We start from the raw sequence: 26,408 nt of genomic DNA, 5'->3' as shown, positions 1-26,408 counted from the left end.
TTTTTCCTTAGGCTCCTATGGAGTGTTCTTGCTCAGTTTTGTAAAGGATGTTTAAATATCATTCATTATTTCTGCAAAGGAGAACCTATATATACACTGCTCAAAAAAATAAAGGGAACACAAAAATAAGACATCCTAGATCTGAATGAATGAAATATTCTTATGAAATACTTTGTTCATTACATAGTTGAATGTGCTGTCAACAAAATCACACAAAAATTATCAATGGAAATCAAATTTAGCAACCCATGGAGGTCTGGATTTGGAGTTACACTCAAAATTAAAGTGGAAAACAACACTACAGGCTGATCCAACTTTGATGTAATGTCCTTAAAACAAGTCAAAATGAGGCTCAGTAGTGCGTGTGACCTCCACGTGCCTCTATGACCTCCCTACAACGCCTGGGCATGCTCCTGATGAGGTGGCGGATGGTCTCCTGAGGGATCTCCTCCCACACCTGGACTAAAGCATCCCCCAACTCCTGGACAGTCTGGTGCAATGTGGCATTGGTGGATGGAGCAAGATATGATGTCCTAGATGTGCTCAATTGGATTCAGGTCTGGGGAATGGGTGGGCCAGTCCATAGCATCAATGCCTTCATCTTGCAGGAACTGCTGACACATTCCAGCCACATTGTCGTGCATTAGGAGGAACCCAGGGCCAACCGCACCAGCATATGGTCTCACAAGGGGTCTGAGAATCTCATCTCAGTACCTAATGGCAGTCAGGCTGCCTCTGATGAGCACATGGGGGGCTGTGCGGCCCCCTAAAGAAATGCCACCCCACACCATTACTGACACACTGCCAAACCGGTCATGCTGGAGGATGTTGCAGGCAGCAGAACATTCTCCACGGCGTTTCCAGACCCTGTCATGTCTGTCACATGTGCTCAGTGTGAACCTGCTTACATCTGTGAAGAGCACAGGGCGCCAGTGGCGAATTTGCCAATCTTGGTGTTCTCTGGCAAATTGCCAAACGTCCTGCATGGTGTTGGGCTGTAAGCACAAGCCCCACCTGTGGACGTCGGGCCCTCATACCACCCTCATGGAGTCTGTTTCTGACCATTTGAGCAGCCACATGCACATTTGTGGCCCTCTGGAGGTCATTTTGCAGGGCTCTGGCAGTGCTCCTCCTGTCCCTCCTTGCACAAAGGCGGAGGTAGCGGTCCTGATGCTGGGTTGTTGCCCTCCTACGGCCTCCTGTATGTCTCCTGATGTACTGGCCTGTTTCCTGGTAGCGCCTCCATGCTCTGGACACTATGATGACAGACACAGCAAACCTTGCCACAGCTCACATTGATGTGCCATCCTGGATGAGTTGCACTACCTGAGCCACTTGTGTGAGTTGCAGACTCCGTTTCATGCTACCACTAGAGTGACAGCACCGCCAGCATTCAAAAGTGACCAAACCATCAGCCAGAAAGCATAGGAACTGAGAAGTGGTCTGTGATCACCACCTGCAGAGCCACTCCTTTATTGGGGATGTCTTGCTAACTGCCTATGCTTTCCACCTGTTGTCTATTCCATTTGCAGAACAGCATGTGAAATTGATTGTCAATCAGTGTTGCTACCTAAGTGGACAGTTTGATTTCACAGAAGTGTGATTGACTTGGAGTTACATTGTGTTGTTTAAGTGTTCCCTTTATTTTTTTGAGCAGTGTATATAGGCCATTTCACCTTGAGCAATTTTATTTCCTTTCAACACTCTTACTGCATCTGTGGTTTGTTGTTTAACAGAATTTTAAAGTTGAGTGATTTTTCTTCATGTTTGTGTTTCAGTAACAAAAAAAATGGTAAGAATTGTACCATAATCCAAATTCTAAATCATCTCAGATCAGTTTATTGTGAAATGTTTATAAATTCAGACCTTCTAAAAGACTTTAAATTATGAGCAAGATGTTTTAAAATGAAAAGCAACCTCAAGTACCCCAAAGCCCCAAACCATATTTTCCAGCACCCACTTTACAATTGGTGTCAGGTTCTTTTTGTGAAATGTTATCTTTGATATTCGCCAAACATACCTTCTGGTACTATGCCCAAATTGCTCGCTCTCTGCGTTGTCTATCCAGAGCACATTGTTCCATAGTCCAGTGATGGCTAACCTTTTTGTCGTCGCATGCCGAAAGCGTGTTACGCACACACGTGTGCCTGCACCCATAATGCAATGCATTCATGACCCCCTCCCATGCTCGCCCCCCCACATGCACGTCAGATACCCAAAAATCAACTGGCCGGCAGGAGGCGAATGCGCAGTGGAACTGAGCTGGGGCAATGGCTCGCGTGCCTACAGAGATGGCTTTGTGTGCCACTTCCGGCACGCATGCCATAGGTTTGCCATCACAGTCTTATTCTTTGCCTAAGTGTTCATGAGCAAACTTTACTCATGTACTGATCTTTGGTCTGAATAGCATAGGTTTCCCCCTGGCAGAACTTCTCCTGCAGATTGAATCTGGGCAGCTTTTTTTTAGTGGTAGTCTCATGCACTTTGGCATGCTGGGGGAGTGGGGGGACTATCTCCAAGTCATAAAATGAAATTCTGGGGTTCTTACTTATTTCAGCTATTTGCATTCTGATCTCAGACTGAACTGGCTAAGATGTGCTTCCTCCCATATTCTCTCTAATGTTGCAATCATTTGCACTTGATCTGGAGCATTGATTCTGAGTTTACTTATTTGAGGTAGTGAAAAACATAGAGATAGACTTATTTTTTTTCCAAATGTGAAATTTGCAATTATCTTTATTTAAATTACACAATGGACTTTATGTAAATGAAGATATAACATTTGTTATATCGTTCCCTTTATCAGTATTAATGAAGTGAAGATCAAATATCTGCATGTTAAAGTATGTTAAAAAGTAAAGAATTTCAGTGATGTGTATTTACTTTTTCATATAATTATAACTTTCTGCATATGCCTCCCTCTCCTATCCAGAGACTTAGTGACTTTTCCAAAGTATTTTAAAGAATCGCATGGAAGAACAAAGGGAATTCCCATTCCCTGTGTAATCTTGGAATTTGCTCTTTTATTTTGACAAAATGTGTGAATTAATCCTTAGTTATTATGATACCAATACCAAATACTCAGTTAAATAATGTAAGAGCTGTGGTGCCGCGCTGGTTAGAATGCAGTATTGCTGGCTAACTCTGCCCACAGCCAGGAGTTTCATCCTGACCAGATCAAGGTTGACTCAGCCTTCTGTTAGGATTCAGATGGGAGATTTGAGTGGAATATTTGACTATTTGAGTGGAAATTCTTTCTCTTCAATTTTGGAGAGAGTTCGTGCTTAAGGAACTCTGTGTTTGTGTTCTTCCAGGAGCTCCTGTCATTGGCCAAGCGGAAACGTGGTGATTCTGAAGAAAAGGAAGCACCTGCTAGTAAGCCTACAGCATCTTCAGATTCTGAGACTTCAGATAGTGATATTGAGGTTAGTTTGTGTTTAACTGTAAATTGAATAAAACTACGTAATGTGAATTAGTTCAGTTCTGGTGCTGAGATTATTCACATTAAATATGAAACATTTGTGAAGGCTAGATACACTTGATACTGCATGACTTTGTGATAGTGTATAGCATAAGCTGAGAAGTAACTAATAGTTCCTTGATTTTTGCGTAAAAATTATCTCAAAATGGTTGCTCTTAAAAGAAAGAAATCTTAAAGAGAAACTCCAGCGTGCAAAGATTGATTCTCTAACTTATCAGGAAGTTCAATCTTACCATCTCCAATGTAGATATAATTTTCATCTGAAATTTATTGAAGGGAAATGGGTAAGAGAAGTGTGCAATGTTGTTGGCAAACTGCAACTAATAAAGTTGACTTTTCACTATGTGGTTACCTGTAGCTAAAGTTTTGAATGACATGCTAATTTGGTAACAATCCAAGGTTTAAGTGGAGTTTACCAATTACAAGGAGGCAATTGCTTTTGCTGTTATAGTAATAAAAAGTGGTTTAGTGTTGTATCTTAATCAACTTGTTTTCCTGCTTGTAAAATACTTGTTCAGTTTTTCATTTGCTTTTGTAAAAAATAAAACTTCTGCTATTAATTCTGCTATTTTATTTGTATATAGTTATAATACAATATTATTTTTTATTTTATAGCTGTAACTTTCTTATCAAATTAAATTTTGTTCATAGCTGTTTTAGCACATATTTGCATTAAAATCCAAACATTTAGCTTCATGAAATCTTTGAAGATACTTCAGCCTTGTCTCACAATTCCCATCTTTCCTTTTATGCTACAGTGGACAGTAGGAGGTTCTAAAAACAAAAAGAAAGGAAAAGCTGCAAAAGTAGAGAAGAAGGGAACCATGAAGAAACAGATGAACAAAGCAGCTTCATCAGGCAGCTCTGATAAAGATACCTCTGCAGAGAGTTCAGCACCAGAAGAAGGTAACCAAAAAATGGATGAGTATATTAGTGATGGGAAGAATTCATACATGGGCTGAATTTACATAGCATATCTACCTATCAGTAACTCAGTCCAATTTTCTTGATTTGTACAGTCCACTGATCCATAACTCTACAGGATGGGTTCAAATAAGAAGCTTGGTTAAAATGTGGTAAGTTAGTTTGGGATTCAGGGTATCATAAGAACATAGTCACGTTCTCTTAAGATTAGACCATAGATTCTTTTTTTTTTTTTTTTTGCTCTAGTTCAGTGGTCTTCAAATTTCAGTTGTCCACGGAATCCTTCTCAGTATGAAAAATCAGTGAAAAGTCCATTAAAAAATTGTTTCGGATAATACTTTTTATTTGAACAAAATTTTAAAAGTAATGTTACAGTGCATTTCATACAGTGTAAATAGAAATGTCATGTTGAACCCCACAGAATCCTTAGGTTCCTAGAGAACATAGTTTGAACATTATAGATCAATTCTAGATAATTTATTAACAATAGGCCAGATTGATACACCAAAAGTTAATAGAAGCTCATTTCAGGCTCTTTTCAGACTTGGATATAAAGAAGACAGGAACAGTGCTTTATGTCTTGATTCAAAAGATAATTTGTTTTATTTTCAAAATCAATTCTAAGTATTTCCTATTCATATGGGAAGCTCTTGCTTAATAACCACAATTGGGACTGACAGCTCTATATCTAAGCAATGTGGTCATCAAATGTAATGTGATACAATAGGGTTATACTCTCATTTCTGTCAAGGCTGTTAGATGCCCACAGTCATTAAATGAACCTCACATGATCACAACCTGCAGTTTTATTGCCAGCTTCTCCATTGACTGCTTGTTGGCTGTGAAGGTTGCAAATGGCCATGGCATGATCGTGGGATGCAAACATTGTAAATGCCTGCCAATTATGAAGTGTCCAAATAGTGATCACATGACCAAATTTATTAGCTAAAGAGCTAATAAAAGGAAAGAAAATATAGGTAAATTGAGTTTATATCAATTCTATTCATCAAATATCTTCATACTTTCTCTCCTGTATATTCTGCCTATACCACGTTGCTCAGTTTATATATGCAGTACAATGTGGTGAACCATGTGCAGATCTGTATATTGGGGAAACAAAACAACCACTTCATAAAAGCACATATGAGAACAAACCCATCAGGATGGGTTCAGCAGTCCATCTGCATTTAAAAGACAAAGGCCACTCTTTTGAAGACAGCAAAATCCACATTTTGGACAGAGAGGACCGCTGGTTTGAAAGAGGGTATCTGTGTCAGGGGTGTCAAAATGGATTTCTTTGAAGGCCGGATTAGCACTGTAATTCTCCATGGGTGGGGTGGGGGGAGACAAGGATGCCTCCTGCGGCGCTTTGTTGGCTAAAACAGGGTGCAGGAGGCCTCCCCATGCCCTGTTTTCGCTGCCAGTGCTTCAGGAGGCTATCCAGGATGAAAACAGGCTGCAGGGGCCCCCATGTGCTCTTTTGGCTCCCAGAGGCATGGCGGGCTGGTCCTTCGCGATTTCTGGGCCAGGTTTAACACCCCTGATCTGTGTCAAAATTGAACAGGTCTCTCAACATAGAAGGATATGACATCTGTCTCCAATCTACAAGGCAATCCGTTCAACAGTTCTAAGACACCCATTTGCACCACTCAGGTGACCCTGATGACACAGATAAACCTCCAGGCGACCTTAACGACTTGCTAATAGAATGCAAATGACCAACTACCTGCAAGGAGTATAAATCCTTCCATTCTCCACCATCCAGTCAGAGTTGAAGAAGCTTCTTGGATGAAAAGCAAAACATCTTCAACAAAAAGCAAGAGTCCAGTTGCCTCTTTAAAAAGCACCTTTGGGACAACCATGACCTGGATGACTGAGAATCTCCATAGACATTCAGTTAACCAAGTAATCACAGTTCACCAAGGACCAACAAGGATGTATTAAGTTTATTATCTTTAACAGTTTCAAAGTTAGTCAGTGATACATGCTGACTTCCTCATAAGCTTGTGGGGCATTCTATTATTATTATTCTATGTATTGTTTTCTAAAATAGGCTAAATGGTAGGCATTTGCCTGAAAAGGTTAGAATCTAAATGTAACTGGGTATGCTGAGGCAGAATGGAGAGGCAGGAGTCAGAAGAAATGGTTATGAGCCTTGATCGCCTCCCAGTAGATGATTATTTCTGGGTTTGTTGTTTGTTTCAGGAGAAGTATCTGACTCTGAAAGCAATGGTTCTTGCAGTAGCTCAGACTCTGAAACTTCATCTGAAGATGAGTTTACTGATGGCTATGGGGAGGATTTTATGGGTGATGAAGAAGATAGAGCTCGCCTAGAACAGATGACAGAAAAGGAAAGAGAACAGGAATTGTTTAATCGGATAGAGAAGAGAGAAGTTTTGAAGAAAAGGTGAGTTTTTGTGCAGCCATTTTATATTACTATTTATGCAACATGGTTTTCATTTTGGACTTTTTAAGATAAATATTTTCTTTCCTTTTGCTCCATATCATTTTTCAGGTTTCTGAACAAAAATGTCAGCAAATTGGTTTCTGGTTAGTGTTTGGTTTTGCCTGTGAAAAACAAGCATAGCCATAGAAGGAATATAGATGCATAAATAATTATTAAAGTGTAAGACATTACCTTTTTTGTTTGTTCGTTTCACTTGTATTGATCCGTGGTTAAGCCTCCCCCAACAAAGGCAACACTATTATTTGATCATTACAGAAATAATGGGGTACGATTAGAGATTTGCATAACATGAGAAATGTGGTTTAGCTTCATGCATGGATGTTACTGCTCTGACATTCGGTCACACCATTCTAGGTGTGTCATGTTCCATCCAAAGTGGGTGAGGTTTCAGCCGAAGCAAATATGGATGAGTATAAAGGAAGGCAAGGCTGCTGTATGTAGTCCCTTTTTCCCTACTCCTCTTCATGTCCCAGTATCCATCTTCCTTTTGCTTTCCCTTCGTCATCATTCACAGTTGAATTCACAGGTCTGATCAACCTGTGTGTCCTACCTGGTCTTCCTCATATTCCCCCTCCCCCATCACTACTTCACACTCCTCTGAATTCTGTGGTGTTGTGTGCCCCCTTTCTTTATGCTTCTGGGTGCTGCCACCCTTTCCTCCACTATCTCACAGCTTGGAGCACCTTTGTTGGAACATATATTTTCCATGGCTGTGCACAGACAAAAGCACTTCTCAATCCTGCCTGATTTGTTACTGGCCGTTTCCATACTGAAAACACTTTATATAGTGGTTGCCATTTTGCAAAACACCAGTAACAATTGAGAGGTTAATAAATGTAAAAATAATAATGCATCTCAGTGCAGCCAAAATATATATAGAATATCTGCACATAAATACTGTATAATTTTGACTGTCTCAAAAAAAACCTGGCCAAACCTCCAAATGTAACAGCATTTACAAAACTACATCCCTTTGTTGTAAGAAGTACATGTTGCGCATGCAACAACTCACAGCAAATTACGAGGATCCAACTGCCATTAGCAACAGAAAACCAAAAATCAAACTGATAGGCTGGATTGGTTTCTTGCCATTAAACTGGCTAGTGAGGAAGAGTGGGCAGATTCTCCACGACTCTGCATCTGACCTTTTCAAGAAAGATATGACATCCATCTGTTCAAAAGAGCTTTAAAAATGTGGCTGTTTCCCCAGGCCTTGAGCTAAAGTGGGTGGCAGGTCCTCTTGTAAACGTTGCTTTTCTTTTGGGAGTTTTTTTGTTTTAAATGTTTTCACTGTATACTTCCCAGAGTTGCTGTAGAGTTATAAATCAATTTCTTAAATAAATAAAATATATGAACATTATTTATAACAAAAACTATTTTCCTTCTAAAAAAGCATTATGTCTCATAATTTTACATATTAGTTTCTAGTTTGGAATTAAGAAATTAAGTATTTAATAGTGCCAGTAATTTACATAGTTTAGATTTCAAAAACATATCATTTATTGGAACTGTTATTGATTGATTAAATTTGTATGCAACCCATCTTGCAGTCATGTTACTCTTGCTGTTACAAAAAAAATTAATTATTTTATGCCTTTTAGAAAATTAAAAATAATAAAAAAATCTTACATTAAGTTTGAATTCAGTTTACCAGTGTGTCCCTTCCTAAATTAATTGGAGACTCCTACATTTTTCCCCCCTCGATTGAACCCAGGTTTGAAATAAAGAAAAAATTAAAGACAGCAAAAAAGAAAGAAAAGAAAGAGAAAAAGAAAAGGAAAAAGCAGGAAGAAGAACAGGAAAAGAAAAAGCTCACACAGATCCAAGAATCCCAGGTAAAAAACATACAAATCACAGTTTCTTTAAAAAATTTTGACACTACTTAAAACATATCTGTAACATTGTTTACATTACCATTCATCTAACTACATCTAATTACACTAATTACAAATATTTAGTCCCTAAAGCTGTAATCAAGAATTTTAACATCTTAAACTATTCTGACCTAATCCTTTTATATAGTCTCTTATTTGTAAAGTAGTCTGTACAGTATATTATTATAGTCTGTACAGTGATAACTGTGCTTTGCCTGTTGCAACAAAAGCAGATGTTTCATAATGAATTATATCCAGGCTATATGAATGAAAGCTGGTGTAAAATCCTTTCCCCTCATCTCTGTTTTAGGTCTTCCCCCCCCCTCCCACCCCATGCCAAATTTCTCTAGAACAGTATTTCTCAAAGTGTGATCAAAAACCCTAGGCTGGGGTTCCCTAAGACCGTTCAGCAGTCCACAAAATCAAAATTATTTGCCAGTCTATGTTAAAAAATTACAGTATTAAAATCCACTCAACTGTGAGAAATGCTAACAGTAACGAGTAATGGGTGGGTGATGGTGCTGCAGAAGAGCTGATGTGCATCCTGTAGCTGCCACCACGTCTAGCAATCGTCCTCTTCCTTATTCGTAGGATTCAGAACTTGAGTGGACTGTTTTGTTTAGGTTGTAGTAGATTGCACCCTAAAAGGAATAAATGAACTGGCAAGGATATTGTGGGCTTTGGACTATTTGGTTGGAGTGGGGCGAACAGAATGAAATATGCCAACATTTTGAAAAAAATCTACATAACGCAGTGAACCAATATATTCCAGTTAATCAAAGCATAATATTAGAATGTTTTTACACATAGGTTAAGTTGAAAAATCAACAAAGTGACGTTTATTTCACAATGCAATGTTATGAAGAGGATGGATAAAATCTTAAGTTGTTTAAGAAGTTATATCAATAAGACTGTTTATCTGTGCTTAATTTCAGAATGTCTGATTAGTTTGTCACAACAGATTAATTTTCTCCTGTTTGAGATAATACTAATGATAGTTGTCTTAACCCTTTTTCTTTTTTACTTTCATTTTTTTAACTTTAACTATACTTGCAGTTTTTATTTTTAACATGCTCTTCCCCCTTTCTAAGTTCTCTTAGTTTTATGGCTACATTTGACTGGAACAGTTGCTGAAAATCTAGTTTTCCTTTTAATTATTTATATTCTTTTTAAAGATTCTGTACATCAAAATTATTGAATTGAGGATTCTTTTACAATATTTATCTGAATGTATATTGTGCAATCACTTTTTAAAAACTTGTTTATTTGATCAGTGAATTTGTATGACACTAATTCATGCAAACTCATGGTAGATTTCAACAATTGTATAACTTTTTGTATAGCAGATTAGATTTAATTTTTTAAATTATATAGTGCAGTTTATTGTAATGTTTTGCTATTTAGTTTATAGATAATGATATAAACCACCAAGGATTTTTTTTATAAATGTTATTTTACTTTTTAAGAAAAAATATATGTCATTTTGAGCTCCTGGAGGAAAAGCAGGATATTTATTAAACTGATTAATATTAATTCTCTTTTCACCAACAGCAACAATATTTTTTATTTCCTGTTTTTCAAATAACCTGCATTGTAAACTGCAATAAAATACTGTACAGAGAAATAAAATCAAAAGATTAATTGATCTTTTAATAAGAATTATGAGCTTGAATGAAACAAATTGACAAAAGTATGGAAAAATAGATTTTTGCTCAAAAGTACCAAAATAAAAGAGTAAACCTCATGCTACTGCAAAGACTCACCTCTTGGTAAAATCTAACCAAATACCTTTTACTATAGTTGGAATTATATGTTTCTCTAGGTGATGTCACATAATAAAGAGAGACGGTCAAAACGGGATGAAAAATTGGATAAGAAATCCCAAGCCATGGAAGAACTAAAAGCAGAAAGGGAGAAAAGGAAAAATAGAACAGGTAAGTTCAACCATGTATTGTTTAGTTAAAGAAAAAAGATAGGATGAACATAAACCATACACTGTAAATTCCACTGAGCTCCCTACTAACTATATACACTGCTCAAAAAAATAAAGGGAACACAAAAATAAGACATCCTAGATCTGAATGAATGAAATATTCTTATGAAATACTTTGTTCATTACATAGTTGAATGTGCTGCTGACAAAATCACACAAAAATTATCAATGGAAATCAAATTTAGCAACCCATGGAGGTCTGGATTTGGAGTTACACTCAAAATTAAAGTGGAAAACAACACTACAGGCTGATCCAACTTTGATGTAATGTCCTTAAAACAAGTCAAAATGAGGCTCAGTAGTGTGTGTGGCCTCCACATGGCTGTATGACCTCCATACAACACCTGGGCATTCTCCTGATGAGGTGGCGGATGGTCTCCTGAGGGATCTCCTTCCACACCTGGACTAAAGTATCCCCCAACTCCTGGACAGTCTGTGGTGCAATGTGACGTTGGTGGATGGAGCGAGACATGATGTCCCAGATGTGCTCAATTGGATTCAGGTCTGGGGAACGGGTGGGCCAGTCCATAGCATCAATGCCTTCATCTTGTAGGAACTGCTGACACACTCCAGCCACATGAGGTCTAGCATTGTCTTGCATTAGGAGGAACCCAGGGCCAACCGCACCAGCATATGGTTTCACAAGGGGTCTGAGGATATCATCTCAGTACCTAATGGCAGTCAGGCTACCTCTGGCAAGCACGTGGAGGGCTGTGCGGACCCCTAAATGTCACCCGACACCATTACTGACCCACTGCCAAACCGGTCATGCTGGAGGATGTTGCAGGCAGCAGAACATTCTCCATGGCGTCTCCAGACCCTGTCACATCTGTCACATGTGCTCAGTGTAAACCTCCTTACATCTGTGAAGAGCACAGGGTGCCAGTGGCAAATTTGCCAATCTTGGTGTTCTCTGGCAAATTGCCAAACGTCCTGCACGGTGTTGGGCTGTAAGCACAAGCCCCACCTGTGGACGTCGGGCCCTCATACCACCCTCATGGAGTCTGTTTCTGACTGTTTGAGCAGCCACATGCACATTTGTGGCCCGCTGGAGGTCATTTTGCAGGGCTCTAGCAGTGCTCCTCCTGTCCCTCCTTGCACAAAGGCGGAGGTAGCGGTCCTGATGCTGGGTTGTTGCCCTCCTACTGCCTCCTCCACGTCTCCTGATGTACTGGCCTGTTTCCTGGTAGCGCCTCCATGCTCTGGACACTACGCTGACAGACACAGGAAACCTTCTTGCCACAGCTCGCATTGATGTGCCATCCTGGATGAGCTGCACTACCTGAGCCACCTGTGTGGGTTGTAGACTCCGTCTCATGCTACCACTAGAGTGACAGCACCACCAGCATTCAAAAGTGACCAAACCATCAGCCAGAAAGCATAGGAACTGAGAAGTGGTCTATGGTCACCACCTGCAGAACCACTCCTTTATTGGGGATGTCTTGCTAACTGCCTATGCTTTCCACCTGTTGTCTATTCCATTTGCACAACAGCATGTGAAATTGATTGTCAATCAGTGTTGCTACCTAAGTAGACAGTTTGATTTCACAGAAGTGTGATTGACTTGGAGTTACATTGTGTTGTTTAAGTGTTCCCTTTATTTTTTTGAGCAGTGTATATCACTTATAAGATGGAAAAACATCCTTGATTGTTTTGAATATTCCTAGTTGTAAAGGAAGGCACAGCTTAATCTGATCCATCATCCTCTTTCTCATGGTGGCTCACCACATGCTTTTGATATGTCCATCAGCAAGTCCTTCTCCAGCTGTTCTGACCAAGGCTTCATGAGACCATAATTAAGCACACGCTTAGTCCAAACAACTCTTGTTTTATTTCAACACTGGGAATTATTTTCATTCCCAGCCTGTAATGAGTCCCAAACAGTCCCTTGAGATAAGCACCCACCTTTATCTCCTTTGAATTGCTGCCAACAACTAAAGTGCCAAATTAACTGTAAAAAACCAACCGAAGTACAAAGTCCACACAGAGCTTCAAATTTAATCCAAACAGACAGAACGACTTTGCTTCCTGCAAAGGTTTCTCTACCTTTGCTCTTCCTTTATACTTTATGGGAGGGGCAATCACCTCCAAGCCTTACTCCCGAGTTGCCCCTTTTGTCTTAGCTGCTCTTGCCTTTTAGGAGCTCTGTGCACACACACACACTTGAAACAGGCTCCCCTTGTTCCTCTGCCTCGCTGCTGCCACACTCTGGAGGCTCCAGAGTCAGCACACAACTCCCAGATGGTCCTGGCCCCATCTCTGCATCGGACACAGGACCTTGGTCTGAGTCCTCCCCAGACTCCCAGACTGGTTCCTGTTCCTCTCCACTGTCCGATTCCGCTGCCGTCTGCACAGGTTGCCGGCGAACCACAACACCAGCAGTGGTATTCAAAGGCAATCCTGGACATAGCATCAATAACCATCATGATTGCCTATTATTGGTATTTTGAACTCCCATTAATTTGTCAAATCCCTTTCCAGATTTCCAAATTAGCTATCACTTCTCTGGCTTTTTAAAAATATTCATAAATATATTCTAGATTTCTCATATCAATAATATTTACAGTTGGATTAAATTACTTTTCAGTGAATGTGATTATCTCTCAGCGAAACTAATTTTCCTTGTATATTTTAAAAAAGCTAGGAGTTGTTTTGAACCTGTCTTGTTATTTCAAATGATTCCAAAACTATTGCATAGAAATATATTTGGTCAAGTAGAGCAAGGGGAGAATGTTTCCCCAATCTAGATCCTGACTGTCATCCTGCAAGCAACAAATGCCATTTCTGTCCGATGCCTAGGCCTGAACTTAGAATGGAAGAAGTCCATATAAACTTCTTCCTTTAGGGGATTCTGCAACAAAAACTCAACCATTATTTTGGGAACATGGCAGTAATCGTCCAAGATACCTGGGTTCAAGGAAAGCCTCTTCACAAGAGGCTGTCCCACTGGCATCTGGTATGACTTCCTTTCCTGGAAAGATGTTGACAATTCCCCAAAGTGCAGTTAATCACGCCTTTCATAGTTACCCAAAGGAGCCAAAAAAGAGACATGGATCCAAGCCATAAATCACAGGTGTCACACTCATGGCATCACATTACCATGTGATGTTTTCCAACATTTTTCCCATTTGTGGAGCTGGGTAGGCATGGCTCACGGGCTCACCAGTTTGACACCCCTGCCATAAATGATAAAGCAAATATCAGAGATTCCATACCCGCTTCATTAAAGTCCATACATAAGATGAATCTTAAATCACATTGTAAAGCGTTACTCAATCAATCCAGATTCAAATTTAAGCAACTTTTGAAAAAATGCAAATGAGTCACAGCAACTTAATTTTTCCCGAACAGAGGGCATGCAACTTTAAATTGTGCCATTTTATAACAACCCACTGCTAAAACAATGGTGACAAGTTGATTCTTCATCTTTGTTGTCTCCTTGTAGGCTCAAACATGAGCTCAGTCAAGTTTACTTACTGTGTTCCTCTGTGGATGCTGCAAGCATTGCTTGTATTGCTTCATCTCTCAGAGTTCCCAGAAAGCTAATCTGGGATTGGCAGACAGAGCAAGATTACTAGGCGGTGACCATATCAAGTACTCTAAGGTCTTTTCCAGACTCCGTAGCTTATTTTGGCACTTGATGAAATGTCAGCTGAGTGAAAAATCCACACATCAGGATCCAAAAGTGCCTGGAGCAGACCACTTTAATTGGACCTCTCAATTTCTAGGTGTTCTGGGTGATGATAGTTCTAGAGAGTAATCTGACCATAACAGACAACTCAGAGTAATATTTTCCATCTTAATATTATGTTTACTTGCTTTGAAACAACCAAGATATCTAGCACATGCCTACTTTATGTTACAAGGTACAGGAGCTTAAAAGGTCCTAGAGAATAGCAGGGACAGATGGTACATCAACAGGATCCTCCATTTGTACCTGTAGCCCAACTTCATGTATAAGCACTCACATCCTCTCATTAAATTTACTGTCAGTGCTGGATGTACATGGGGCAAAATTCACAAATGTGCTCCATTAAAGACCTGAGAATGTGAGCAGATTGCATTGGAGTAGACTTAAGCCAGATACCGCTTTATACATCCAGGTGTGCTTTTTTCCCATTGTAGCTGAGTTACTTGCAAAGAAGCAACCATTAAAAACAAGTGAAGTATATTCAGATGATGAAGAAGAGGAAGAAGATGATAAATCTAGTGAGAAAACTGATCATTCATCCAGATCTTCATCTTCTGATGAAGAAGAAGAGTAAGTATTCAATATCTACTTTGATATGTAGCAGATACAACTGAATGTTTAATATTCCTTTAGATCTGGAAATTTACATTACTACTTTAATGATTTCTGTCTTCATAGTTGTTTAATTGTTGTTTGAACAAAAGTAATGTGTAAATATAATAAGTAAAAGAATGTAAAAGTTAAATAACTTAATAAAACTAATGGTGCTCACAGCATTCTAGAGATTGCTCACTGAGCCCCTAATTTAAAAATCAATATATTTAATTAAAAGGCCTACATTTTTAAGTATTTAGTCATTTTTATTTTCTAGTATATGAATGTGATAATTTCAGACTGTTTTAAGATGTGAATTATTTCCTTACAGTTGCTTTTGCTTTCCCATCAAACCAGGAAAGAAGAAATTCCTCCTAAATCACAACCAGTGTCTCTACCTGAAGAACTGAATCGGGTTCGATTATCACGACACAAACTGGAGCGATGGTGTCACATGCCTTTCTTTGCCAAAACAGTCACTGGTTGCTTTGTACGCATTGGAATAGGAAACCACAACAGCAAACCAGTTTACAGAGTAAGCCTACCCTTGAGTATTTTCCCTTATTCGTGTTAGTCATAAGAAAAGCAAATTTTGTTCATGGAGCTTTTTCAAAATATGATGAAGTGAAAGCTGGTAATTAATGATACAGCCACTTTTTGTATAACAGCTACCTCATTTAATTACTGTTTGAAAATACAATGGTAATAATACATTTCTTTTTAAAAAAATCATTTTCTAACTAATGTGTGCACTCATGACCAAATTTTTTTACCTGACAATAATGTGTGCCAGAGTGAGAGTAACACTGGCATTTCTGCATGAGAGAACTTTATGTAAATGGGACAGCATCAACCAATAATCTTTGCAGTGACTATCTGTTTTTCTCTCAAATCATTTGTTTGCTTTGTGACCATTTTATTTCCAATTTAGGGAAGGAGAGGAGTTTAAAGAATTAGTCGTGATTCTTCCTTTATTTGTCCTATTACCGGTAGTATATTTGGGGTGCATATAGGTAGGTAGTTAGGGAGGGACGGGGTAGAAACAATGTATATCAAATCTATTCCAGAGAGAACACAAATTCTCCAAATTAGCTTTTTAAAAGAAGTAAGGAACTAAAACAAGAATGGAGGAATGAACAAAAAAGACTATCAGCACAGTCATTCTGCCAGATATTGGTCTTCCATTGATGGAAGGAGTCATTCCATTTGCAAACCATCTTTAAGTATTTAACATGGAATATTGTATTGTTTCAGATGAAGAGTGTACACATTTGTTGAGCTTTACTTAACATTTTTTTAATCTTATTTTTTTTTCTGTCCCATTTATAAAGAAATTGTAAGTTCTTAATAGATAATAAATTAAATGAAGTTCTTGTGTAATCCTGAGTCAAGTGTATGATAAACTAAGCAACATTTCGGCAGAATTTCATCTGCCATCATCAGGCTTCTGTACTGTGTTCGTCTGGGAGATCACAGACAAACACAATACAGAAGCGTGATGATGGCAGATGAGATTCTGCCGAAATGTTGCTACAACTTTAAAAGCACAACTATAATGACGTGGGAAAATACCCGAACAAAGCTGAATACCATGTGTGTGTGTGTGTGTGTGTGTGTGTGTGTGTGTGTGTGTATGTATCTATGTATCTATGTATTCATATTCATTCTTTTTTGTTTTGTTGTCATTTGTTTAGGTGGCAGAAATAACTGGTGTCGTAGAAACAGCAAAAGTATATCAGCTTGGAGCTACCAGGACAAACAAAGGGTTGCAGTTAAGGTGAGATATTTGAAAGTCTTGTCATCTTGGGGTGTGTGGTATCCTTGTATAAAAAGTGCGTAATTATCCTGAATCAAGAGAAAATTGATACATTTTATCTTAAGATAAGTTTCTAGGGTAATGAAAAATCCAGCAAATATTGGAGTGAAGAATGTCTGTCCTGTTAGGACCAATAGTTTACTTTCACCAGTAATAGTGCATTCAGAACCTATTTTGTTGTAATAAAGTAGAACTGAACTGACAATACAAATAAAAAGTAACCAATCCAAGAACGCTTTGATCACACTTCCCTCCTCCAAAATTTGGGTGATAAATAAAAGCTACGGTTAATCTTTTTTTCTTTTCAAAGGCATGGTAATGACCAACGTGTGTTCCGTTTAGAGTTCGTCTCCAATCAGGAATTCACAGAGAGTGAGTTCATGAAGTGGAAGGAAGCCGTAAGTTTGTACTTTTTCGATTGCTTTATCAAGAATTTAGGACTGCACAGTGAATAAAATATAATGATTTTTTTTTCTTTTGTTGCAATTAGATGTTTTCTGCTGGGATGCAGTTACCTACCCTTGACGAAATAAACAAGAAAGAAGTGTCCATCAAAGAAGCCCTCAACTATAAATTCAATGACCAGGACATTGAGGAGGTAAATGAAGAAAATGTACTTTTGAGCTGGAACCATTCATTTGGTCCATAATGTAAAGGTAGGTGAGGTTATAAAAGAGACGCTCTCGGGTGCCATATTTTGGTTCTATAAAAATAACATGATTTAAAGCCATATTTATATATTATGAAAGATACAATCAGTACTTTTGATTAGATCATACTGAGCTGTTTTTTCTTCTGGATGTTACTTTTCCTTTCAGATTCCAGCATCACACTAAAAAAAGATTCTCTATTTTAGGGAGCCTTTTTGATGTATTGATTAAGATATTGGGCTAGAAACTGGGAGATCATGAATTCTGTTCCCATCTTAGAAACAAAGCCAGTGGGGTGACCTTGGGCCAGTCACACACATTCAGCCTTAAGAGGGAAACCACTTTAAAAAACAAAACAAAACCAGAAAACTTCAGGGATTTGTCCAGACAGTCACCAGGGTCAAGGTATCTGACTCAAAGGCACACAAACACACACACAAAACAGACAAGAGATTTACAGTTGTAAATGATATTTGTGCGATCACCTCTGGAAAAATAATCTCAAGTTAATTTCCAATTTTAATAAAGCTTTACTAAGGATATTCTACAGTCAGGATTATCAAACTCTGTCAAACCCCAAATTGCTTTAAATGATCTTGTTCTGATATTTAGTTTGTTCTAGCTCATTTATGATTTTTTTTAAAGAAAGAAATTTGTAAAATATTCGTGTAGATTTCCCAAAGTATACATTTTTACTTTTTTGAAGCTATGAGATGCTTCACACAAATGAATCATATGTTAGCATATATATTATGCTAATTAGTATAACCATGGAGGAATAAATTTTTCCATTATTCCTAAGCCCAGCTTACTCGTAATAGTCTTTGTCTATCAGTAGACTTGTAGCCACTATGCAACATAATGGATTAAGTTCTAAAATCTTTTTAATATTTTTGTACTACATAAATATAGATAAGATATATAAGGTTAAGAAGGCCATACAATTAGCAGTATAATGTCTTGTAAAGAGTTTAATAAAATAAAAACTGCCACAAGGGTTATCTGCAGAGAATACTGGGCCAACCATCAAGTAACTTGTGTTAAACATAATACTGAGTTTCTCATTTTCCATTTTTAGATAGTAAAGGAGAAGGAGAGATTCCGAAAAGCACCACCAAACTATGCCATGAAGAAAACTCAGCTACTAAAAGAAAAGGTAAATAGTATTGCTTAAAGTACTAGTTTTTCAGTAAATTCTTGGACTTCTTGAGAGAAAATTGCCTTGTACCAAAAACAGTGTTGTACGTGGAACAGCTGTTTTCAGCTGGTTCATACATAAACCGAAATGCATATTTTGGATGTTTTGCTCTGGGTTCAGAATGAAACTGGATTGTTTTGTTCTCGTATTGGACCAAACAGAATTGTTCCAAGCAGACATGTTTGGGGTAGGAGTAAAAAACCAAAAACAAGACTGGGAGTTTCCTTGGCAACGACAGGTGTCTATGATGCTAACAGTGAAGGGAGGAGGGAAGCAATGAAAGATGGGAAAAGAGAGTATAATTCTTTCCTTGAGAAAGCCAGTTGATCAATGACTGTGTGATTCACTCAACCCCTGTGATTCATTTAATGACAGGAGTGACATTGGGTTCAGTCGTGTGATGACTTCCTTAACAACCACATTGCTTAGGGGTCAAAATTCTGGTCCCAATTGTGTCATAAACTGAGGACTATGTGTAAATCTTCATATGTTTTCATCACTGCCAATAGGTGGCATGTTACATCTAACATTGTGAGGGAATAGCTAAAATTATTACCTATTAAGAGTTATAACATGCAAAAATGTTTCAGTTAGATTCCTATGGGTCTGATTTAGGTTGATTCCTAAGTATAGCCTATTCAAAGAATATGTTAATTGAAACATATCTTGAATCAAGATCTATTTGACATAATAAAACATGGTTATAGTTTTAATCAATTCTTGCTGGTACAATGGAGAGAGTCCAATAGTAATAAATAATTCTTTGTTAAAGGCCATGGCAGAAGACATGGGAGATCAGGACAGAGCAAAACAAATTCAAGACCAGCTTAATGAGTTAGAAGAAAGAGCAGAAGCCTTAGATCGTCAGAGAACAAAAAACATTTCAGCCATCAGGTTGGTATCTAACAGAACCTGGGAAGAAAAGTACATCTGGAGGCCATTTCTGTGCTCCCCTTCTTGGGACAGGGCTGATAGTGATATTATTTCAGAGAAATCATGCTAATGGTTTTTAATAAGGCAGAAGCCTTTTACATTTTTAGAAACGATGCTTCCCTTACAATGATTGAAAACAGGAATGCATCTTAGGATATGACTTCTAAGAAGGAGATTCTTTATGACAAAAGATTGAGAAAGTAAATCATTAGAATACCGGATTAATATTTATCTTTCTTTTCTCAGTTATATCAACCAGAGAAATAGAGAATGGAATATTGTGGAATCTGAAAAAGCTTTAGTGGTAAGTAATGTTCATGGAGAAAGGAAAAACAAAATGCATTTTCATTGAAAAAATGGCTTTCTGAATTTAACAAATTCATATGGGGGAAACTACTGCTTTGTTCAGTTTATGATTTTCTAAGCTGCTTGGAGGCAAAACTAACTTTTGTGCTTGATAACCATATATAGGCACAAAAATCTATTCACAAACTAGCTGTGTGAAGCATAAGAAATGTTCTCAGTCCCATCTGTTATGGCGCTGCATATTCCACAAAATTTGCAGAACAAAAGTAGGGCTACTTTACTTCCGCTCAGAATTCTTTGAATCTGTGGTATGTTGGATTCATTTCAGTCATTTAAGAAGTGCAAAGTAACATCCAGAATACCCAGAGCCTATTCTTTGAGTTAAGAATCAGAAATACAAGACGTCAGTGTTAACTTTCTAATATTCTGCAGAGATTATCGTTTTTTCATACTCAACCGTAGCTCACCTTTGAGAAATGGTCCAAAGGCTTCTTAAGTGGTTCATTTTCTTACTTTGACTTATCAAAGGCATCTAGGAAGCTAAGAACCCAACCTAAGCAAGAGCTTAATTGGAATGAAGCAGGCTGTCTGATTCTGAAGTTAGCAGTATCTCTATATGTTATTGCGGCAATGCTGAGAAAGGGAAGCTTAACTTTAAAAAATGTGTCTTTGTACTTTATGTTTTTGAAGGCTGAAAGCCACAGTATGAAAAACCAGCAAATGGACCCTTTTACTAGACGGCAATGTAAACCTACAATAGTCTCAAATGTAAGTAAAATGCAAAGTTGAGTGCAGTGAAGAATATGATGAGGTATTTATATCTGAGATGCTGGATATCAGTCACCATTCAAATATCCCACACATAACACTAAGCATAAGCTAATATGAATTAAAATTAATATAATGCCTTGGTCTATAATCAGGTGCAAAAAAGGTATAGATTTTTCAGCAGAATTAATTTAATTCCATGTAATAGCAATAGTACTTAGACTTATATACTGTTTCATAGTGCTTTACAGCCCTCTCCAAATGGTTTAAAGTCAATATATTGCCCACAATAATTAACTGAAGGAATGGAAGGCTGAGTCAACTTGAGCCGGTTTGGATTGAACTCTTGGATGTGGAAATTCAGATTTAGCATGCAATACTGCATTTTAACGACTCTGCCACTACAGTACAATATGTAGAATTATTTATATATTGCTTACCCATCAGATTCTAAGTGGCTTAAAATTATAAAAGCAGAAAAAAGCAATATCAAAGTCAGTGTCCTTCAGTCCTATTCACTCCTGTCACTGTGAGGAAGAGCACTGTTTTTTACCACCTTTCTAAGTGGCAGTAAAGTGGTAGAGATTATATTAATGTGCAAATTCCTATTTTTAGATTAGGTCAACCTTTTGAAAATTACTGAAAATTAATTATATTTGAAAAGACAGTACATTCTGTTTTAAGTATTTGTTAATTGAATACACCAAATGAGGATAACATTTTAAAGGAAACGGTAGCCCAACCCAATAATCTTCTTTTCCACAGTCTAGGGATCCTGCTGTACAGGCTGCTATCCTTGCTCAACTAAATGCAAAATATGGATCTGGTGTGTTACCTGATGCTCCAAAGGACATGACCAAGGCAAGTCTTCCAAGTGTTCATTATATTCTGTCCTGTAATTTTTAACAAATAAGTCTTTATTCTGTAGAATTCTAATCATATAAGGCAGAAGTGGAGAACTATGGCCCTTTTATGACTTGCGGACTTCAACTCCCAGAATTCCTGAGCCATGCTGGCTCAGGAATTCTGGGAGTTGAAGTCCACAAGTCATAAAGGGGCCATAGTTTTCCATGCTTGATATAAAGTAACAGCAGTTTTGATCTTAGATCAAGAATGGGCAAATGTGAACTGACAAGCATAAATTTGTCCACCAGTACTTTTCGTGGAGACTGCCAGGCTTACTGGTCCATCTGCTTTAATTGTTTTTTTAATTCTTTGTATTTAAAATACTAAGTAAAAAGCTAGCATACTGCAAAGTACCAGCCATTAGGATCACATTCGTTTGTACACTTATGTTTTCTTAGAACAAAACAATGATGAATGAGCCAGTGCTTTGATTGGAAGGTTAAAAGAGACATCTGGAACAGGTTCATCAGTTTGCCTGATGGTGAATTGATCTTCTGTGTAAGGCATAGCAGCTGTTTTGTGAGAGAATACTGATGTGCTTGCAGCATTCCATATCTGTTCCTGACTCAAAAAGGATTCCCCAGCCCCGCAAGAAAATGGCATTTTCTTTGTAAGAATAGAACAAGATTTCTTTTGGGGCATGAGAAGAGGATTCTGTTCCAGAAATATTTAGATACATCACCAATTCTTTATTATAAATTCCACATGATTTAAGGTCTGTGCCACAATATTAAAAGCTTATTTCTCTTTCAGAGCCAAGGTAAAGACAAAGATACAAATTCAAAATCAGCCAGTGATCTCTCAGAGGATCTATTCAAAGTGCACGATTTTGATGTGAAAATTGACCTTCAGGTTCCTAGTTCAGGTAGGTGCTGCTGCTTTTGAAGGGATGAAAAGCAAACTGGGAGAAAAAAGGGATTTTTTTTGCTCATAGCTCTCACAAAATTGTAGTATTTGAACAAAAACCTTATGCTGTGGGTAAGCAACCACCATCTGCTAATCTGATTAGGAGTTGTTTGTATTTCATTTATTTATTTATTTTACATGGTGCCCAATTCACACTAAATTAATAATTATAATGAAGAAGGACTGAAGGATGGGAAGTCTGGGAAGTACAATCCAACATATCTAGGGGGATTATGATAGGAAAGGCTGCTCTCTAAAGCAGCATCCACCCCTCAACCGTACTTTGGTGTACCAGGGACCAGTTCGGTGGAGAGAGGTTTTCCTGTGGCCTAGTGAGTGTGTGCTTTTAGTGTACTGCCTGCAGTCCCACAGATGGGGCTTCGCTTGTTTGTGCGGACCAGTTTCTGGCATGCTGCGGACCAGTGCCAGTGCATGGACTGGGAGTTTGGGGACCTCTGCTCTAAAGAGAATTGTTTTGGCTTGGCTGCCTGTTACTCAGCAGCTTTCTGCTTTCTTCCATCGACCGAGTTATTCATTTTTGTGCACCTTGTCTTCCCACAGAGTCCAAAACACTGGCCATCACTTCCAAGGCTCCCCCTGCGAAAGATGGTGCCCCTCGGCGATCACTGAACCTAGAGGACTACAAGAAAAGGCGGGGGCTGATCTGAGCATTCCCACTCTGTGCTGCTTCTGATCCTGCATGCTACATGATCTCCTCTACGCCCATTATTTTCTTCCCTTCTCCTTCAGTTGACCCTTTCGGGTTGGAGCAGCAGCTACAGAGCTAGGAAGAGACTCTTCAACATTGCCAGCCATCTGTAATATAAATCACTGACTTTTTGCCGTATAGACTTCCCTTATTGCTCTTTCTCCTGCGATACACAAATACGGATCCATGCTATTTTTAGGGAGGGGAAGGATTTTTATTTTTTCCCTTTTGGAAGTACAGCCGTTTGGAATTGGCCGTACTTATTCAGTGTTAACTTGGAATCTGGATTTCTGCAGGAATCTGTCGGTGGCCGAGCAGTGTTAGCACTTTGCTTTTCCACCGTCCCAGGCAAGGAGAATTTACCCGCAAGTGGCACAAGAACTCTTGTGAAAGTTGCCTGCACTTTTCCCTCCTCTTCGTTCCCTTTGCTCCTAGCTTTGGAGAGGGACACATTTACAAACAGGTTTCGGGTGAAAGTGTACATTTTTGTGGGGGTGGGGTGGGCTGTGTGAACCTTTTTTCCAGATGTTTTTTTTTATCATTTTTAACCTGCAGTAAATTTGTATTTGTCACAGTTCTTTAAAGATGTCTGGAATTTCTATCAGCTACACTTGAGCATCTGACACAGTGGGGGGCAATTTAGTAAGTGTGATTTTTTTAAAAAAAACAAACAAACAGAAAAGGCCTGGCTAACAATAGTTGTGCAAGTTCACACTGGGTTTTTTCTTTTATAAAAATGCCTTCTGTCTCTCCCTTCCATATCTGGCTTTATAATACAGTAATATATTGTATTATAATATATATATATATACTATTGAATAACTTGTGCTAGGAAAGTAGGGCACTATGTCTTCTCTGGCTGCTACTTGGATCTTCTCTTCCATTTCCCCTCCCGCTCCCCAAAACAGAAATATGTGGTCATCCCCTTTGCTGTTCGGCCTTCTCTTTTCTAGGCTAGGCTAGATAGCTTTTCATTTGCATACTTTTGGGGAAAATGCTGAATGGGAAGGATATGGTAGAATTGGGAGATTATTTTAAATTGCAGTTATTTGACCTATATAACATTAGTAGGTACAACACGTGTGGTTGTGAACCTTAACAAAGAATTGTACATGTGGAGTGCTCGAATAGGAAACAAGACTGCTTGATAATCACTCAGGGGTAAAGATCAACATGTAAATAAATGACATTTTATTAAAAAACTTCAGAATGAACTACCATGGGTTATACTGAATTTTGGTACATGAATAATGAAACGTTTCACGAGTGCCAGTTTGGGAAACCTAAACAAATGATATTTTCCTGACTCAAGAATCAGAAGGAGACCATACATGAAGCATTTTTAAGCCCAGAATCTCTATGGTTACATCTAAACAGAGATTTGAATCTCATGGCTGTGATCTGTGAGTATCCTTCTTGATGCTTTAATCTGTTTTTTTCTCTCCTTTAATTGCTTATTTAATGCAAGGGGAACACGTATCTGTGTAAAACCTATGAAATGAAAGGGGAGGGGAAACTCCTCCATAGATTGTTCTTGTCACATTGTGTGAAGTGTGTGGCTTTATTTACTAGATAGTCCACAGCTTTATGGACTGTTGTGTAAATATGTAATCATTCTGTTTTGCTTTGTTTTTTCAAGCTACTTTTCTCAAGCTCTTGTGGGCTGTTATTTTTTTAAATGGGTTTCTGGAATATGCCGGTGTATAACTGGGAGTCATCATGATATACTGTGTAAATAAGCAATATTATCACTTGATTCCCCCCGCCGCCGCCGCCAATATCATTTATAGTAGCCAGTCCCCCAATACTAATATTTCTGATGTAGGAAAATAGATTTGCAATACTTTTACAGGTTTTTGATTGCCCACCAATTTCTATAAAGCTGGGACATGAGAGAAAGAAAAGAGCAAGCAAAGATTTAGCATCTTATGTTTCTACCTAATTATATCATGGCAGTCCGTGACAGACATTTGTAGCCAAAGGTAGATTTGATGACATTGGCCTTATAATCAAAGTGCAGAAGATTTTTTTTTTCTCTTAAGTTGTAAATAAAGCATTGGTTTCCTCCCTTCCAATTGAGTTAGAGCAATATTTCTCAACCTCAGCAACATTGACATGTGGGACCAAATTCCAGAATTGAATGCTGGCTGAGGAATTCTAGGAATTGAAGTCTCCACATCCTGATATTCCTGAAGTTGTGAAATACTAAGTCAGATGAACTACTCAAAGAAGTGGGGAATTTAAAGACATGAACGAGTAGCTGTCCCAATGTATCCCCTATGTACTAAACTCAGAAATGAGATTCTGTTTTTCACAGAGGTAATAGTTGAGTCCTTGTACACCATCTTTTTCAGTGAGAATAATACATCGAAGGAGTATTTTTTTCTCAAATAGCTATGGAACTAATTGTGTATGAAGGTGTAATGTTTTCTCCTCTTAAGTGCATGTGACAGTGAGTGATGGCACCACAGTCTCATTTGGAGGGATGGGTTTATTTGCTTTAATTCATTGATGTCTCGGCAGCATTCGTTACAATGTATAGACTTCTATAAATAAACTGGTTGGTTTTAATAAAGATGCTCACGTTCAATCCTTTGGATATGTCACCAAAAATACACAATTCATACTTTTAGCAACAACGGTAAAAAGTTCAAATCTAGTTGTCCCCAGTCTTTCAAAGTTATTCTTCAGTTAACTTATCAGACATTATTGTTTCAAATGCTTTATGACCGTGGCAATTCTGGATAGATCAAAATTATCTGGAAGATACGTTAGGAACTCTTTAACATTTTGAAATACAGCAGTCACATAAAAGCAGGAGAACAAACTTACTTTTTCTGAGTTTGAAAGATGTTCTTCAGCTTTGAGGACATGCTAGGTGGCAATCCTCTAAAAATAGGCAGAAGTGAGTAGATCAAAATAAATAGTTATCTTAATTGAAATACATTAATTATATATGTATAATATGATTACCCTCCATGTAATTAACACTGTTTTGTTTCTATCATATAAAAAAATAGATTCTTCAAGTCATATACCACTGGTTACACACCTCTGCAGCAGAATATAAAATCAGGTCAGCATAAAAATGTTAAGCAGTTTCAGCAATAAAGAATAATTATTTTTGAAATAGCAGAAAGTGGGAAATAGTACCCATAACAGACAAAAGCTACTTGGCATGTTTAGCCATGA

The 26,408-nt window shown here is 38.1% G+C and overlaps 1 protein-coding gene across 1 annotated transcript in view; it reads left to right on the top strand.

Moving 5' to 3' along the window:
- Positions 1–25,791, top strand: part of RTF1 (RTF1 homolog, Paf1/RNA polymerase II complex component) — a 30,597-nt gene extending 4,806 nt beyond the window's left edge. The window contains exons 2-18 of the mRNA XM_026664592.2: positions 3,315–3,425; positions 4,240–4,387; positions 6,611–6,812; positions 8,587–8,707; positions 10,569–10,680; positions 14,865–15,000; positions 15,382–15,559; positions 16,719–16,801; positions 17,151–17,238; positions 17,331–17,438; positions 18,569–18,646; positions 19,461–19,582; positions 19,868–19,925; positions 20,618–20,695; positions 21,461–21,556; positions 22,355–22,466; positions 23,069–25,791. Of these exons, the coding sequence (XP_026520377.1) occupies positions 3,315–3,425; positions 4,240–4,387; positions 6,611–6,812; positions 8,587–8,707; positions 10,569–10,680; positions 14,865–15,000; positions 15,382–15,559; positions 16,719–16,801; positions 17,151–17,238; positions 17,331–17,438; positions 18,569–18,646; positions 19,461–19,582; positions 19,868–19,925; positions 20,618–20,695; positions 21,461–21,556; positions 22,355–22,466; positions 23,069–23,175 (1,938 nt within the window). The 3' untranslated portion in view covers positions 23,176–25,791. The remainder of the gene's footprint in view (positions 1–3,314; positions 3,426–4,239; positions 4,388–6,610; positions 6,813–8,586; positions 8,708–10,568; positions 10,681–14,864; positions 15,001–15,381; positions 15,560–16,718; positions 16,802–17,150; positions 17,239–17,330; positions 17,439–18,568; positions 18,647–19,460; positions 19,583–19,867; positions 19,926–20,617; positions 20,696–21,460; positions 21,557–22,354; positions 22,467–23,068) is intronic.
- Positions 25,792–26,408: the final 617 nt, after the last annotated feature.

Source organism: Notechis scutatus, chromosome 1 (genome assembly GCF_049901735.1).
Source record: "Notechis scutatus isolate UNSWTSFEM ecotype Mainland chromosome 1, rNotScu1.2, whole genome shotgun sequence".
In the NCBI taxonomy this organism is placed as follows: domain Eukaryota; kingdom Metazoa; phylum Chordata; class Lepidosauria; order Squamata; family Elapidae; genus Notechis; species Notechis scutatus.
This window is presented reverse-complemented; position numbering and strand designations above follow the sequence as displayed.